Here is a 13,686-nt window from a genome sequence, read left to right on the forward strand (position 1 = left end):
TTATCTTATGAAATCCCAGGATGAAATGCCAAATATTGTAAAAAAAATTCATGAACTTATTCTCACCCAGTTTAGTACTTGGATCAAAATATTCCGATTTTACAATGCAAAGGAATATTTTGAGAAGAGCCTTTCCTCCTACTTTGATACCTTTGGAGTTATTCATCAGATTTCTTGTTCCTACGCTCTAGAACAAAATGGAGTGGCAGAAAGGAAGAGCCGACATGTGGTTGAGGTTGCGAGGAGCCTCCTTTTTGCTTCTCATATTCCTGTTAGTTTTTGGGGGATGTTGTACTTACAATTACATACTTGATAAATCGGATGCCTTCCCGAGTCCTAGGGTTTAAAACTCTCTTTAGCCTCCTATTTGAAATGAGGATCTCTTCTCTCTTTCTCTCCGAGTGTTTGGGTGCACTTGCTATGTTCATGTTCACAGTCACCAAAGACATAAGTTTGAGCCTACAACACACAAGTGTGTCTTCTTGGGATATGCCTCCACACAAAAGGGGTATTGTTGTTTCGATCCAGTTCGTGGCACTCGCTTTGTTTCTAGAGATGTCACATTTGCGGAGTCTGTTCCTTTCTTTGGTACTTCTCCTAAGGGGGTGCATTCAGAGGAGTTGTTTGCGATGTCACCATCTATCCCTCTTCCAATTCCCATTGAGTCTTCTATTTGTGTCTCCTTCCATCGAGTCCTCTGTTGGCTCTTCTTCTCATGTTCCTACTCTCCCTCCTCCTGCTCATTCTCCCACATTTTCTTCCCATCCTATTGTCCAAAGGTGGTACCAGAGACAAAGACTCAGGGACATGCAAGTTGTTTCCACACCTTCAAATGTGCCTCTTGCACCTCCCATTACTACTGAGGTAACAAGTCAACCCTCTTCTACCACTTTTGATACCTTCCTTGGCCTTGATCTCCTTATTGCTCTTCGCAAAGGCAAACGAAAATGTACTTATTGAATTTCCAAACACCTGTCCTACAACCTTCTTTCCCCTTCCTACTATTCTTTCGTTGCCTCTGTTTCCACACATGTGACTCCTAGATCTGTCCCAGAAGCCTTGTCCAAACCAGAATGTAGGGATGCTATGATGACTGAATTAGATGCTTTGCATAAGAACATGAAGAAAACTAAAGAGAGGAGAGCTGAGAGTTCGGCAATGAGGGTCTTTGAATGAGAGTTTCGAATCTACTCTCTCTCAGCACCCTAACACTATTTTATTAAGATATATTTGAATAATTACAAGGAGGCCCTTAGTTGGGCAAGAATTTACAAAGAACTTAATATAGACAGGATGGGCCCAGAATAAGGCCCATTACAGAAAAACATAAATAACAAGAAAGAATAAACAACCTATGGGCCATTCGGCCCATTTTCTCTACACTCCCCCTCAAGCTGAGCATAGATGTCAATCATTCTAAGCTTGCTGGTATCATGCTAAAGTTTTGCCTTGGGAATGCCTTTGGTGAGAAAATCTGCCAACTGTCCTTCAGGTGTGATGAAAGGAAGACACACTTCATCCGAAGAGACCCTTTCCCTAATGAAGTGTCGATCAACTTCAATATGCTTGGTTCTATCATGTTGCACTGGGTTGTGAGCAATGTTGATGGCAGCCTGATTATCACAGTACAACATCATTGGCTTGTCATATTCAACTCCAAGTTCTTCCATCAAAGATTTTAGCCATAATAATTCAGAAATTCCATGTGCCATGGCCCTGTATTCTGCTTCAGCAGAAGACCGAGCAACAACCGATTGTTTCTTGCTTCTCCAAGAAACCACATTACCAACCACCAAGCTGCAATACTCAGAAGTAGATCTTCTGTCATCAATGTTTCCGGCCTAGTTAGCATCGGTGTAGGCTTCAAGTTTCATATGACCATGCTTGGCAAACATAATACCCTTTCCTGGGGAGCCCTTCAAATAACATAGGATTCTCTCTGCTGCTGCCATATGAGTGTCTTGGGGAGCATGCATGAATTGGCTAATGCAACTGACTGCATATGCAATATCTGGCCGAGTCATGCATAGGTACAAAAGTTTCCCAAGAAGTCTCTGAAAGATTCCTTTGTCTTCTAACAATGTCCCCTCTGAGGCTGAGAGTTTATGACTCATATCAATAGGAGTAGCAACTGTTCTAGCACCCATCTTTCCAGTTTCAGAGAGCAAGTCAAGAACATACTTCCTTTGGGAGATAAGAATCCCATCCTTGGATCGAGCCACTTCTATGCCAAGAAAGTATCTCAATTCCCCCAAATCTTTAATCTCAAACTCTGTATGGAGAAAAGATTTTAGATCATGAATTCCTGAAACATCATTACCAGTCACTACAATATCATCTACATACACAATGAGGTATATTGCCAGAGGTCCACTCCTCTTCACAAAAAGAGTATGATCGGACAGTGTCTGCACATAACCAAAGTTAACAAGTGCTGTTCTAAATCTCTCAAACCATGCTCTAGGGGACTGTTTTAGTCCATAAAGAGATTTCTTCAGCCGACATACCTTCCCTTTCATATCAGTTCCATACATCCCTGGAGGAAGAGACATATAAACCTCCTCATGTAATTCACCATTCAGAAATGCATTCTTCACATCCAATTGATAAAGGGGCCAGTCAAAGTGAGCAGTTAAAGATAGAAGAACCCTCACAGATGTCATCTTGGCAACAGGTGCAAAGGTCTCTAAATAATCAATCCCATATGTCTGTGTATAGCCTTTTGCAACCAACCTGGCCTTGTACCTTTCAATGGTGCCATCAGCTCGGTATTTGATAGTAAAGACCCACTTGCAACCAACTGGATCCTTCCTTTTAGGCAAATCCACCACTTCCCATGTGTCATTCTTGTGTAGGGCATCGATTTCAGATCTCATAGCATCCCTCCATTCTGGAATCTTAAGAGCTTCTGACACAGACCTGAGAATAGGATGAGAAGCAACAGAAGAGAGATAAGCAAAGTATGAAGGTGAAAGCAAACTGTAAGAAAGGTGCTTGGAAATGCAGTGTGCAGTGCACTTCCGTTTTCCTTTCCTAACAGCAATGGGAATATCAAGGTCAGGGAAGGATGAATCCAAAGGTGCTGAAACAATACCTATTGTCTCTTCTGTGACTGGAAGTGTATGAGGCTCATGTGTTGTAGGAGAAACAACCTGCACATTTCTGGATCTTTGCCTTTGATACACTTTGGGATTGAGGATAGGACGAGGAGGTAGAGTGCTGGGACAAGGAGAATGGAACGACTGATCCACCCTTGATACATTTGAAGGAGAACAAGACACATCAAGAGACTCAACAGGGATAGGAAGAGGAATTTTGGGTGCACACACTCAGTCGGATCATACTCTGTTTGTTAAGAGGAGAGATTCCTTAGTGAGCCTTTTGATTGTCTATGTTGATGATATTGTGGTTATTGGTAATGATACTCAGGAAGTTGCTCATCTCAAAAGTTTTCTTAACACTGAGTTTGAAATTAAAGACTTGGGAGAACTCAAATATTTCTTGGGAATTGAAGTTGCCAGATCTAAGGATGGTATCTTCATTTCTCAATGGAAGTATGCTCTTGATCTTCTTGCAGAGATTGGCAAACTGGGTGCTCGACTAGCTTCTACTCCTATAGACCTAAATCATAAGTTGTCAGCTACTGATGGTGAACTGTTGACTGATAGGGGAGTGTTCCAGAGACTGGTTGGGAAGTTATTATACCTTTGCATGACTTGGCCGGATATTTTTTATGCAGTTAGTGTAATTAGCCAGTTCATGCATTCTCCTAGAGATACACATTTATCAGCTACTGAGAGAGTTCTGTGCTATCTAAAAGGGACTCCAGGGAAAGGTATCCTGCTTGCTAAGCATGGACACATGAAGCTGGAAGCATATAGCTGATTGGGTTGGGTGTATTGATGATAGGAGTTCCACTTCAGGTTATTGTGTTATGGTAGCAGGGAACATTGTATCATGGAAGAGTTAGAAGTTGACAAGCATTTTATACAGGAGAGAGTTGCTTCAAGAGAAGTCTATTTACCATTTATTGCTTCTGAAGAATAGTTGGCTGATGTTTTGACAAAAGGTGTTCTTAAAGGAAAGCTGGTTCACTATACAAGCAAGCTTGGCATGATTGATATCTATGCTCAGCTTGAGGGGGAGTGCAGAGAGACCAGGCCAAATGGACCCTAGCCCATTAGTGTCTTATTGATTAGTTCTTTCTTGTTATTTGTTCTTAATGGGCATTTTCTTTATGGGCCTTTTAATTCTTGTTTATGTTTTCTAAGTATGCTAATGAGGTGGACGTCCACTTAAGGGCAGACTTGTAAATTATGTAAGTTAAGATTAATAAAAGATTAGAGTGGGGAAAGAGGAGATTATCAAACTCCTTTCTCCTTTCTTCTCCATTCTTACTTCTTCTTCTCTACTTCTTTTGCTATAATCTAAATTATTCTACTATTTTTATTGGTCTAAATCACATCTCCCACCCAAAGAGAGGTAACAATCATGCTCCTTATGAACCAATTAACTTCCCTCAATAAGTCTTTGTATCACCTAGCTGAGCTTGGATTTGTTAGCCATCCCACAACAATTTTTGAGTCTCCTTCAATTACCAAATTCTGAATTCCTAATTGTTTTGCAATCTGAATACCTTGTATAGTCGCTAAAATCTCAGCCCTATTAGAGTCTCCTATTCCCGTGGGGCCTGAAAACAAGGCTAAGATGTTGCTATCCTTATCTCTCAGCACCCCTCCTATCCCTGATGGGCCTGGATTTCCTTGGCTGCTACCATCAAAATTCAGCTTTACCCAACCTTCAGACGGAGGCACCCACACTGCAGATATCCTGTCCTTCCTCGTATGACTATTAGCCATAACTATCTAGTTTCTCCAAATTTCATCAAAATTAAAGGTATGAAAGTAGTCCACAGTTCTCAACCAATGAATGGTCCTAGTCAAGATACAAGCCTCTACAGCTTGAATGCTTCTTTCCTTTTCTTTGAATAGTCTTGCATTTCTTTCTTCCTAGATTGTCCACAAGGAAGTTGCTCTAATACATCTCTACATAGTTCTTCCTTTTTTTGTAGGCCACACAAAAAAGGAAGGATCAAAAGGCTGACTTATGTTTGTGGTCAGATTCCACCTGCACCCAAACAAAGCAAAAATCCAACTCCAAATAGCAACAGAAAAGAAACAAGATAAATGTAAGTGGGAGCAATCCTCACCACTAGCCCTGAGTTGCCAACTTAGCTCGATGCGATACACTAGCATCCCATCCATTTTTCCAATCTGCTATGTATACTAGCTATCACTTCATGCCACAACCTCTCCCTTTCTATGGGCCACCTCCACAACCATTTTCCTAATAGAGTTTTATTCTTGAGAACTAGCCTTCCTAAATGCAGTCCACCCTCTTTACTCCTATAAACTATTTCCTAGTTAATTAAGTGATCTTTTTTTTTTTTCCTCCCCTGGCTCCCAAAGAAAAATTTCTCATTAATTTCTCCAACTTCTTAGCCTCCCTAATCGGAATCCTAAAGATAGAGAAAAAAATAGATCGATAGGTTTGCTAGGGTGACTCTCAATAAGGTCACTCTACCCTCTATAGAGAGGTAGTTATTTTTCCAAAAAGCTAATCTTTTCTCAAACTTTTCCAAAACTGGGGTCCAAAAACTACTCTCCTTTGGGTTGGCCCCTAGATGGACACCTAGGTACTGCAAGGGCCAAGAAGAAATGGGACAATCTAAACAATCCGCCACAGACTCAAGGACCCTCTCATTTCAAATTAACACCCACCACATAACTCTTGTCTAGGTTTATCTTCAAATTGGAGACATTCTCAAAGTGTTGTAGCAGAGCTCTGAGATTCCTCACTTCTTGCCTATCACCCCCTTCATAGAAGATTATGATGTCATTGGCAAATTGTAGGTGGGTCACCCGGACATGTTCCTTCCTACCCCCCAGCCTCTCACTTCCTCTTCCCTATTTGCCTAGAAATTAATCTACTGAAGACATCTGCAACTAAGGTGAAAAGAGAAAGGGAGAGGGGGTCACCTTGTCTAAGGCCTCTACATGCTGGGAAAAAAATCTTTGACCACCCCATTAACCAAGACTGAGTAATGGCAGGAGCTAATACAGCCCTTTACCCAATTGCACCATTTATCTCCAAATCCACAAGACCCAAGGACCTCCAGTAAAAAGCTCCAATCCACAAGATCATAGGCCTTTTCTAAATCCATCTTACAAGAGAAACCTTGATTTCTTGACTTTCTCATGTCCTCCACACACTCATTTGCTATTAAGATAAAATCCATTATTTGCCTTCCCTGCATGAAGGCACCTTGTGCTTGACTAATGATGGAGGGCAGCATTACTCGAATCCTCACATAGCACTTTACACTAGGCTAATTGGCTTAAAATCCTTTGGGTCCTTTGCATCTATCTTCTTTGGGATTAGGGCTAAGAAGTAGCATTAACTCCAAGGCTTACCTTATTCTTGTTTGCAAATTCCTAAAACACCTCAACAAGGTCTTCTTTAACCACATCCCAACAGTCTTGATAGAAAGCCATGGTGAAGCCATCTGGACCAGGTGGTTTGGGTCTATCCATTGAACACCACCTATCTGATCTCCTCTTCACTAAAATCCCTTTCTAACCAATTTACTTGTTCTTCAGGCAGCCTAGTCCAAACCCTTCCTTCTAATCTTGGCCTATTATTCAATGGTTTCCTATAGATTGATTTGAAATGATCCACAAACAATCTGGCTACCTCATCTTGGTTTGTGACTTCCTATCCATTCACCTCAAACTTAGCCACAAAATTTTTTCTTCTTCTATTAACCAATGCATGGAAGAATTTTGTATTTCCATCCCCTTCCTTAATCCATTTGTGTCTTGACTTTTGCCTCCAAGAAATTTCCTCTCTAAGAACTTCTTCCAATTCCCTCTTTAGGTTTCTTCTCAAAAACCTTTCTTGCTCACTCATAATCCTTTGGGCTTCTTTGGAATCTAGTTCCCCAATCCTGGACAACAAGTTAGTTTTTTGCTCCTCTATCCTTCCAAGGTGCTCCCTATTCCACTCCTTGATTTTGGATACCAATCTTTTTAGCTTTTTGTGGAATCTCACTCCCTTCCACTCCATACCTCTCAATTCTTCTCTCCATCATTCCCCAACCAAGTGCACAAAGTCCGGGTGAGTTAACCACATATTCTCAAATCTAAAAGCATGTGGACCGGAGCCTAGAATTTCAAGACTTAACTAGATAGGGCAGTGATTAGAAGTGACTTTGGGTAAAGCTCTAGCCATCAAATTCCTCCAATGGTTCTCCCACTCTTCATTTAAAGAGGAATCTATCTAGTTTCAAGCAAAGGGGGTTTTCTTGGAAGTTAGTGTAAAATTGTGGGGTAAATCCTTTAGGCCACAACTATTAATCAATTCATTGAATTTTCTCATTATGGTTGTAACTGTTCTTTGGGGGTTGTTAGATTCATTACAACCCCCATGTGATTAGATCTGTTTGGAGAGTTTATAGTAGGATTCAATACTCTGTCAAAGTGTTACATTACGGATCAAAGTGTTGGGCTCTTTCCCTTCCAAAACCATATCTTGTTTTTCCTGAGCTACTAGATTGGCTCCCTTGCGAATGAAGGCAACACCTGAGCCACAGCCGTAGTCTTCGCCGGCCAATCCATTTCTCTCACTATGTCTTCCTCAACTGTTTGTGAATCATCTTCCTTGTTCTCCTGAAAAAGTACGTCCATGCCCAAACTATCTTCCTCAAAAACATTCCTCAAACTACTTAGGTCAATGCTCCCTAAGCTTACCGTGTCGTCTGAGTCAGTGTCACTAGAATCTTCCTCCTCAGAGTGATCATCCTGCCTAAGCTCCTCTAAATCACTTCGCCTGATACTCCTCGGGTTGCGCTTCTCCGGCGACAACCTATTTAATCTTGCCGACGCATTGCATTGAGCTTCCATGAAGAGAAAAGTTCGAGTTCGCTGAATTTTGAGCTGTTGTGCTTGAAGAAGAAAATAGATGGTAATTACCATCTATCGACGCCACTCCCTTGGTCATGTGACCCTTCAAGTTAGTCTTGGGTCCCTTCGACGGGCTGATAAAGTTCGGCCCATATATTGGTCTAATAGCTTGCTCCGTCTACCCCACAACAGTCAGCCCACTAGGAATTTTCTCCCCTAGTATGTTACATAGCCCAATTTTTTATTTCTGGGGCCCACCTATCTAAGAGGGCCCACTCATATTTGCTTGGCCTGGATTAGCTAGAGATTGGGCCCTATTTATTTTTAATGGACCCAACAGTTCAACTCCCCTAATTTCCTTTGACTTCGGTCCAAAGGAGTTTACTGCTCCCCTAACGTCTTCTCTCATTCGAACAGGTGTGTTTGAAAAATGAGCTTTAACGCCATTTTTGTTACAGCTGAAGCATATGATCTGTCAGAAGCCCAGCTAATACCTTGTTGATCACGTCTCTGGCTTCCATCTTCGGCAAGGCTTTTGAATTTCTAAAAGCTTGCTTGCCCTTTTTTGTGTAACTTTCTCTTCCTTGCAGGTCTACCAACCCCTTGCTGCCACGTAAGGTTTCTTCTTCAACCTTGCTGCCTTCCTCCCTTCGAGCTGCCCTCCACAGTTCATCTTCTATGGAGGAAGCCAACCAAATCGCCATGAAAACTCCTTCAACTCTCAAGTTCACTTTCCTGGGAATCTCCTCAGGCTTGACTTCATTTAGTAAGACTGCCGCGAACCTGATATTTCCCCGAAAAACACCAGCCAGTCTTGCTCCACACAGTACTGCAATGGCTTCTGCTACTTCATCATTCCAGAGATGGATTGGTAAACCAACCACGCGCACTATCACCCCATCCAGAACCGAGGAATCCTTCGAATTTGATGGAGAGACCACCTGAATATGTTCACCGAGCCAAGTTTATCCTGCAAACACACAGCCTCAACTTCTTGCTTGTTATCCAGAGGATCAAGCAAATCTTTGCACCCGTCAAAAGGCGTTACGATATATGTGGTTTTCATCTTCAACTGTTTTGTCACCAAGTCAGCAATCTCCTCCCAAGATCTACCTGGTTTGTCAACTTCAACAATCAGTTTGTTTGTCCACTCTCCTTTTTCCGCAGATACCAGTAGTGTCGCTCTATTTCCAGCTTGCACCAAGGTAGAAACCATCTGGTTGGGGGGGTTCAAGGTTCAAGGTTTACTGCCCATTGATTGAATCGTGTCTAAATATAGTCAAGAGAAAACTTGGTTCTTAGTAACCCACCATTGGCAAAAACAATTGCCCGTGAGGTGGTTACTCTCGATGTCACAGGGAAAAGCTTGGTACAGTTATCTTCTATCTATGGTAGCTATATTTTCTAACAATCAATGTATTTATAGGAAGTAATAAGAAATGATTTAAGCAGTCATAATTTAGTGATGGATATGCCACTAAATAGAACAGAATGGTGAAAAAGGATTCATGTAGGTTGGGACAAGGCTTAGATGATAAGAAAGGTCAAGGTATTGGGCAGAGTTGTGCAAATCTTTCCAACATTGTTTTTGAGTACTAAACCCCTATTAACTATGTTTTGTATCATCTACAATTATTTTCAGGTGTGCTTTTGATGGCCTTCGATATGGTGCAGCATTTATTGGGTGAGTGAACCAATGGCTTACATTTCTTTACTTTATACATGATTACTAGAACTCAGGCTTTCTAACGGAAATTTCATCCTGATCCCCACTGTAATATATTTACATTTTTTGAAAATAATATATTTATCGTCAATAAAAAAATAGTTTTATATTTTTAAGAATTACCTTTCAAAAAATGTTATCATAGATTTATGATTATAATACTGGATTTATTCCAGGTTTGATGAGTTCATCCTTGTTCGCCAAGCAATCCTTCTTGCAATTGAAACATTTGGTGCATCTCACATCCTTCCAATTTTGGCCCTGCCATTTCTTGTTTCATTCAAACATCAGTGTTGTGGGAGTAACAAAAAAAGGGGAACACTCTTCATCAAATTATCTCAGGTATACTGGTGGCATTTGCTTATAAGAAATCATTGATAAATTTTCAGTTCATCAATTTGGGTTTCAGAATCATTTTTATAGTCTGTCAAGAACCTCCCAAAAATAGTTTACTGGCGATCCAGAGAGCTTTCCAAGTCTGTTTTTTTTTTGTTAAATGAGATGAATGTTCTAAGCACCAGTTAAAGTGAGATTGACACCCGCCAGTGAACCTTTTGGTTTATGTCCACTCTGGTTCTAAAAAATGCTTGATAGGCTGATCTTTATGTTTTGCATTTTAGGTACTTTTGATGTATGGACTCATTACTGCCGTAACAACCTCATTGACCATTGTGTGTGTCACTATTCAAAGGCGGCACTTGATGGTATGACATTCTTTTGGAATTGTATAGCGGTCAACCTTAAAGAAAAAAACGAGTACTGTTCTCCCTTATATCAAACCACTTTATTGCAGGTTTGGGGTTTATTTGCTCCGAAGTTTGTCTTTGATGTCGTTGGCCTCCTCCTAACGGATGTCCTGATTTGTTTATCATCCATCTACTATTTCTCTGGCATTGATGAATGATGAGACAGCACAAAAGGCAATCCCAGAAAATTCAACTTAAGGATCATCAAGAGGACTTCCCCCCCTCCCTCCGGCCAACCTAAGAAAACAAGAAAAAAAAAAAAAAAGAGGAAGCTTCTGCAAAATATTTGATATTGGATTATGATGTAGCTAGTTCATAGTTTGGTGCCATGCAGATTTATTTATTTTTTATTCATTTTTTTGGGAAGATTTCTATTCTTACTCTTTTGTTCTTTTTTTTATAAAAAAAAATTATTTTTTATTCATTTCTGCTAAAATTGGACAAAAAAAAGGTAAAGAAAAGGAAGAAAAAGTCAATGCAAGTAATCTGCATCCTACATCCATTGAAGTGTGAGTCCAGATCTCTTGCCAACAAAAATTCCTTCCGATATGTTCCAACATGATCTATATGAACCTGTGGGACCCACTATGCATGTGGTATGTGGACACATTGTGTTGGAACGTGTTGAAAGGGATTTCCCTTGGCAGGAGATCCCGACCCGGTTGAGGTGTGGCTTTATTTTGGAGAGTTGGAATCTCCCAAAAACATTCCAACACCTTTCCAACATGATCTGACATTGCACAACTCACCGTGAGATTGGGACTCACCATAAAACTGGGACTGAAGTGTGGTGTTAGATGACGTTGGGAGTGAGATGGAATGTATTTCTTGGGAGGTGATCCGGATTCCATTCGGGGGACCCTATATCCATAATAATGCATTATTTTCAATCCGCATTCAAACTGGTTGGTTGGACCGTTTGACCGTGATCTGTTAACCATTTTTTTTTGAATTTTTAGACATTTTTTCAATAATAATAATAATAATTTTCATTTATCATATTTTAATTTAATATGATAGAGTTGTAATGTGAGTCATGCCAGGTGGGCCATTTGCACTATAGCATGCCGTGTCAACATGTCATGGGGCTAGTCGTTGGGGTCCCGTGCGGCATTCGAATGTGATGAGTAAGTCTATGTAACAAGCAACAACACAAGAAAAGGCAACATGATGACATATGAATTAGTCAAAAAGGCTATTTGTATTGCATTAATGGATGGCAAATACAAGCACACAGTTTAGTGTCGAGGGGATCTCGTGCTTAACCTTTACATGCTTATGACTCACACGACTACCTACCTCTCCTTGACATTGAACTATGTGTTTGTGTTTGCCATTCATTAATGCAATACAAGTATCATTTTTGACTAATTCGTGTGCCATCTTGTTGCATTTTTTTGTGTTGTTGCTTGTTACATAGGCTAACTCGTCAAATTCGAGTGTCGCACGGGGCCCCAGCGACTAGCCTCGTGACAGTTGGTATTAGAGCCAAAGCTCATTCCTAGCCCGTTGACCCGTGATGCGAGCACATCATGGAGGAGATTGAGCATGGACTCTCCCTATCCCATGAGGTGAACGATGCACCCGTCAATGACACAGTCAAGGACAAATCATTGAAGACCGCGCATCAAAGGCAAGCGTGCGCGAGAAATCCATGGTCAAGCATTCTGCCATCGACTTATGAGTTCTACGTTGTGAAGCCACTATGGGTGAGATTCGTGATCGAGTAGATGAGCTCCACCAAAATGTTGAAGCCATCTATTGCAATATAAAGTGCCTTTTTACTAATTTGTGTGCCATCTTTGTTGTCTTTTGTATGTGATTGTTTGCTTTCTTAGGCTTACTCGATCCACTCGAGTGCCGTATGGGGCTTTGCCGATTAGCCCCGTGACAAACATGCAGGCCATGGTGGGTTATGCTTGCTTGGTGTGATTTTGGAATTTGGATTTGTTTCTCACACAGCGTCTCACAAGCACATCCCACTGTGTATTGAGAACATCTTCCATAAATAATAACACATAAGTACGGGAGATGTTCCCAATGTACGGTGGGATGTGCCCGTCAAGTCGGTGTGGGGCGCCATGTGTGAAGAGTAGATTCGGTTCCATGAATTTGTTAAGAGGGGAGTCTGGAATGGCCTAAGGCTTGGGCGTAGTTAGCTAGTATGTAACTGGGCCAGGTTGTGGTCTAATATGATTTTCTCTTTTTAAGAAAATTTAAAAAATAATGGAAAAATAGTAAGTTAATAAGATAGACAATAAATTGAACAAAATAATAAAATTTTATTCCATATGAAATTTAATGTATACAATTGTTCATATATGAAATAATAATAAAATGAAGTTGAAAAATATTACAGTGAAATCGAATTATTTATTTGTGTATATAATCATTATATTTAAATTCAATTGTGTATATATAAATTATTGGTATTATATACATTATTTATTTATATATACGAGGGACATGCTACATCGGGCCATTTTCTAGTGTTGTTCCCTACTGACCCGTGCACCTGGACCACCTAAACCTAGCACGACCTAGGGTTTGGGACCGTGCCTGGCACGGCTCGATTACTGCAGCAGGTGGGCTGTGCCTGACTGCCTGGCATGGTCTGAGTTGTGCTGAGCTGTGTTAGCCTGTTTGGTGGCTCCACCCACATTACAGCAGCATTTGGCAAATGTTTTTGCATGGTCTTTTGGGCTTCAGCAAGCTTGGAGATGGAAAGATGCATGCGCGGAAAGACTTGAAAAGATCAAAACGCCAAATTTCAGCAAGCTTCGAATAAAGTTTTTTGGACTTTTTGTGTGATATATTATGATTTTAAAAGCCTGGTAGACCGAGCCACTTACTAAATAGTCTTCATCTTTTGTCCATATGAGATGCTGTAAGATCCAACTTACCAAATGGCACCAATGCAAGATATATGTCCTATTTTTCTACAAAGTTTCTATGTTTTATTTTTATTATATATATCATCACGGTTGTCAAGACCAAATCAAAATCTCAATTGACTTGAATGATTGAATGCTGCTATTGGACACACAACCTTTGTGGCAATCCAAATCTCTTACCCACACACCACAGCACACTACAGCTGAACAGTGGGAACATATCCCCATGAATGATAATATGAAAATACGGGACATATTCTCAATGTGTGACTAGTGATATGTGAATTTACATCTGTGCACCTTGAGTGTCCCATGGCACATCTCAATCGTGTATTGAAAACATCTCTTAATGCATGCTG

At 40.7% G+C, this 13,686-nt stretch overlaps 1 protein-coding gene across 1 annotated transcript in view; it reads left to right on the forward strand.

Annotated features, from left to right (window-relative positions):
* LOC104586505 (Alkaline-phosphatase-like family protein) overlaps positions 1-10,857 on the forward strand; it is a 78,799-nt gene extending 67,942 nt beyond the window's left edge. Inside the window, exons 17-20 of the mRNA XM_010243763.3 lie at positions 9,604-9,645; positions 9,864-10,029; positions 10,308-10,391; positions 10,481-10,857. Of these exons, the coding sequence (XP_010242065.1) occupies positions 9,604-9,645; positions 9,864-10,029; positions 10,308-10,391; positions 10,481-10,591 (403 nt within the window). The 3' untranslated portion in view covers positions 10,592-10,857. The remainder of the gene's footprint in view (positions 1-9,603; positions 9,646-9,863; positions 10,030-10,307; positions 10,392-10,480) is intronic.
* The last annotated feature ends 2,829 nt before the right edge of the window (positions 10,858-13,686 follow it).

This window comes from Nelumbo nucifera, chromosome 7 (genome assembly GCF_055504915.1).
Source record: "Nelumbo nucifera cultivar China Antique chromosome 7, China Antique-T2T, whole genome shotgun sequence".
Taxonomy (NCBI): Eukaryota; Viridiplantae; Streptophyta; class Magnoliopsida; order Proteales; family Nelumbonaceae; genus Nelumbo; species Nelumbo nucifera.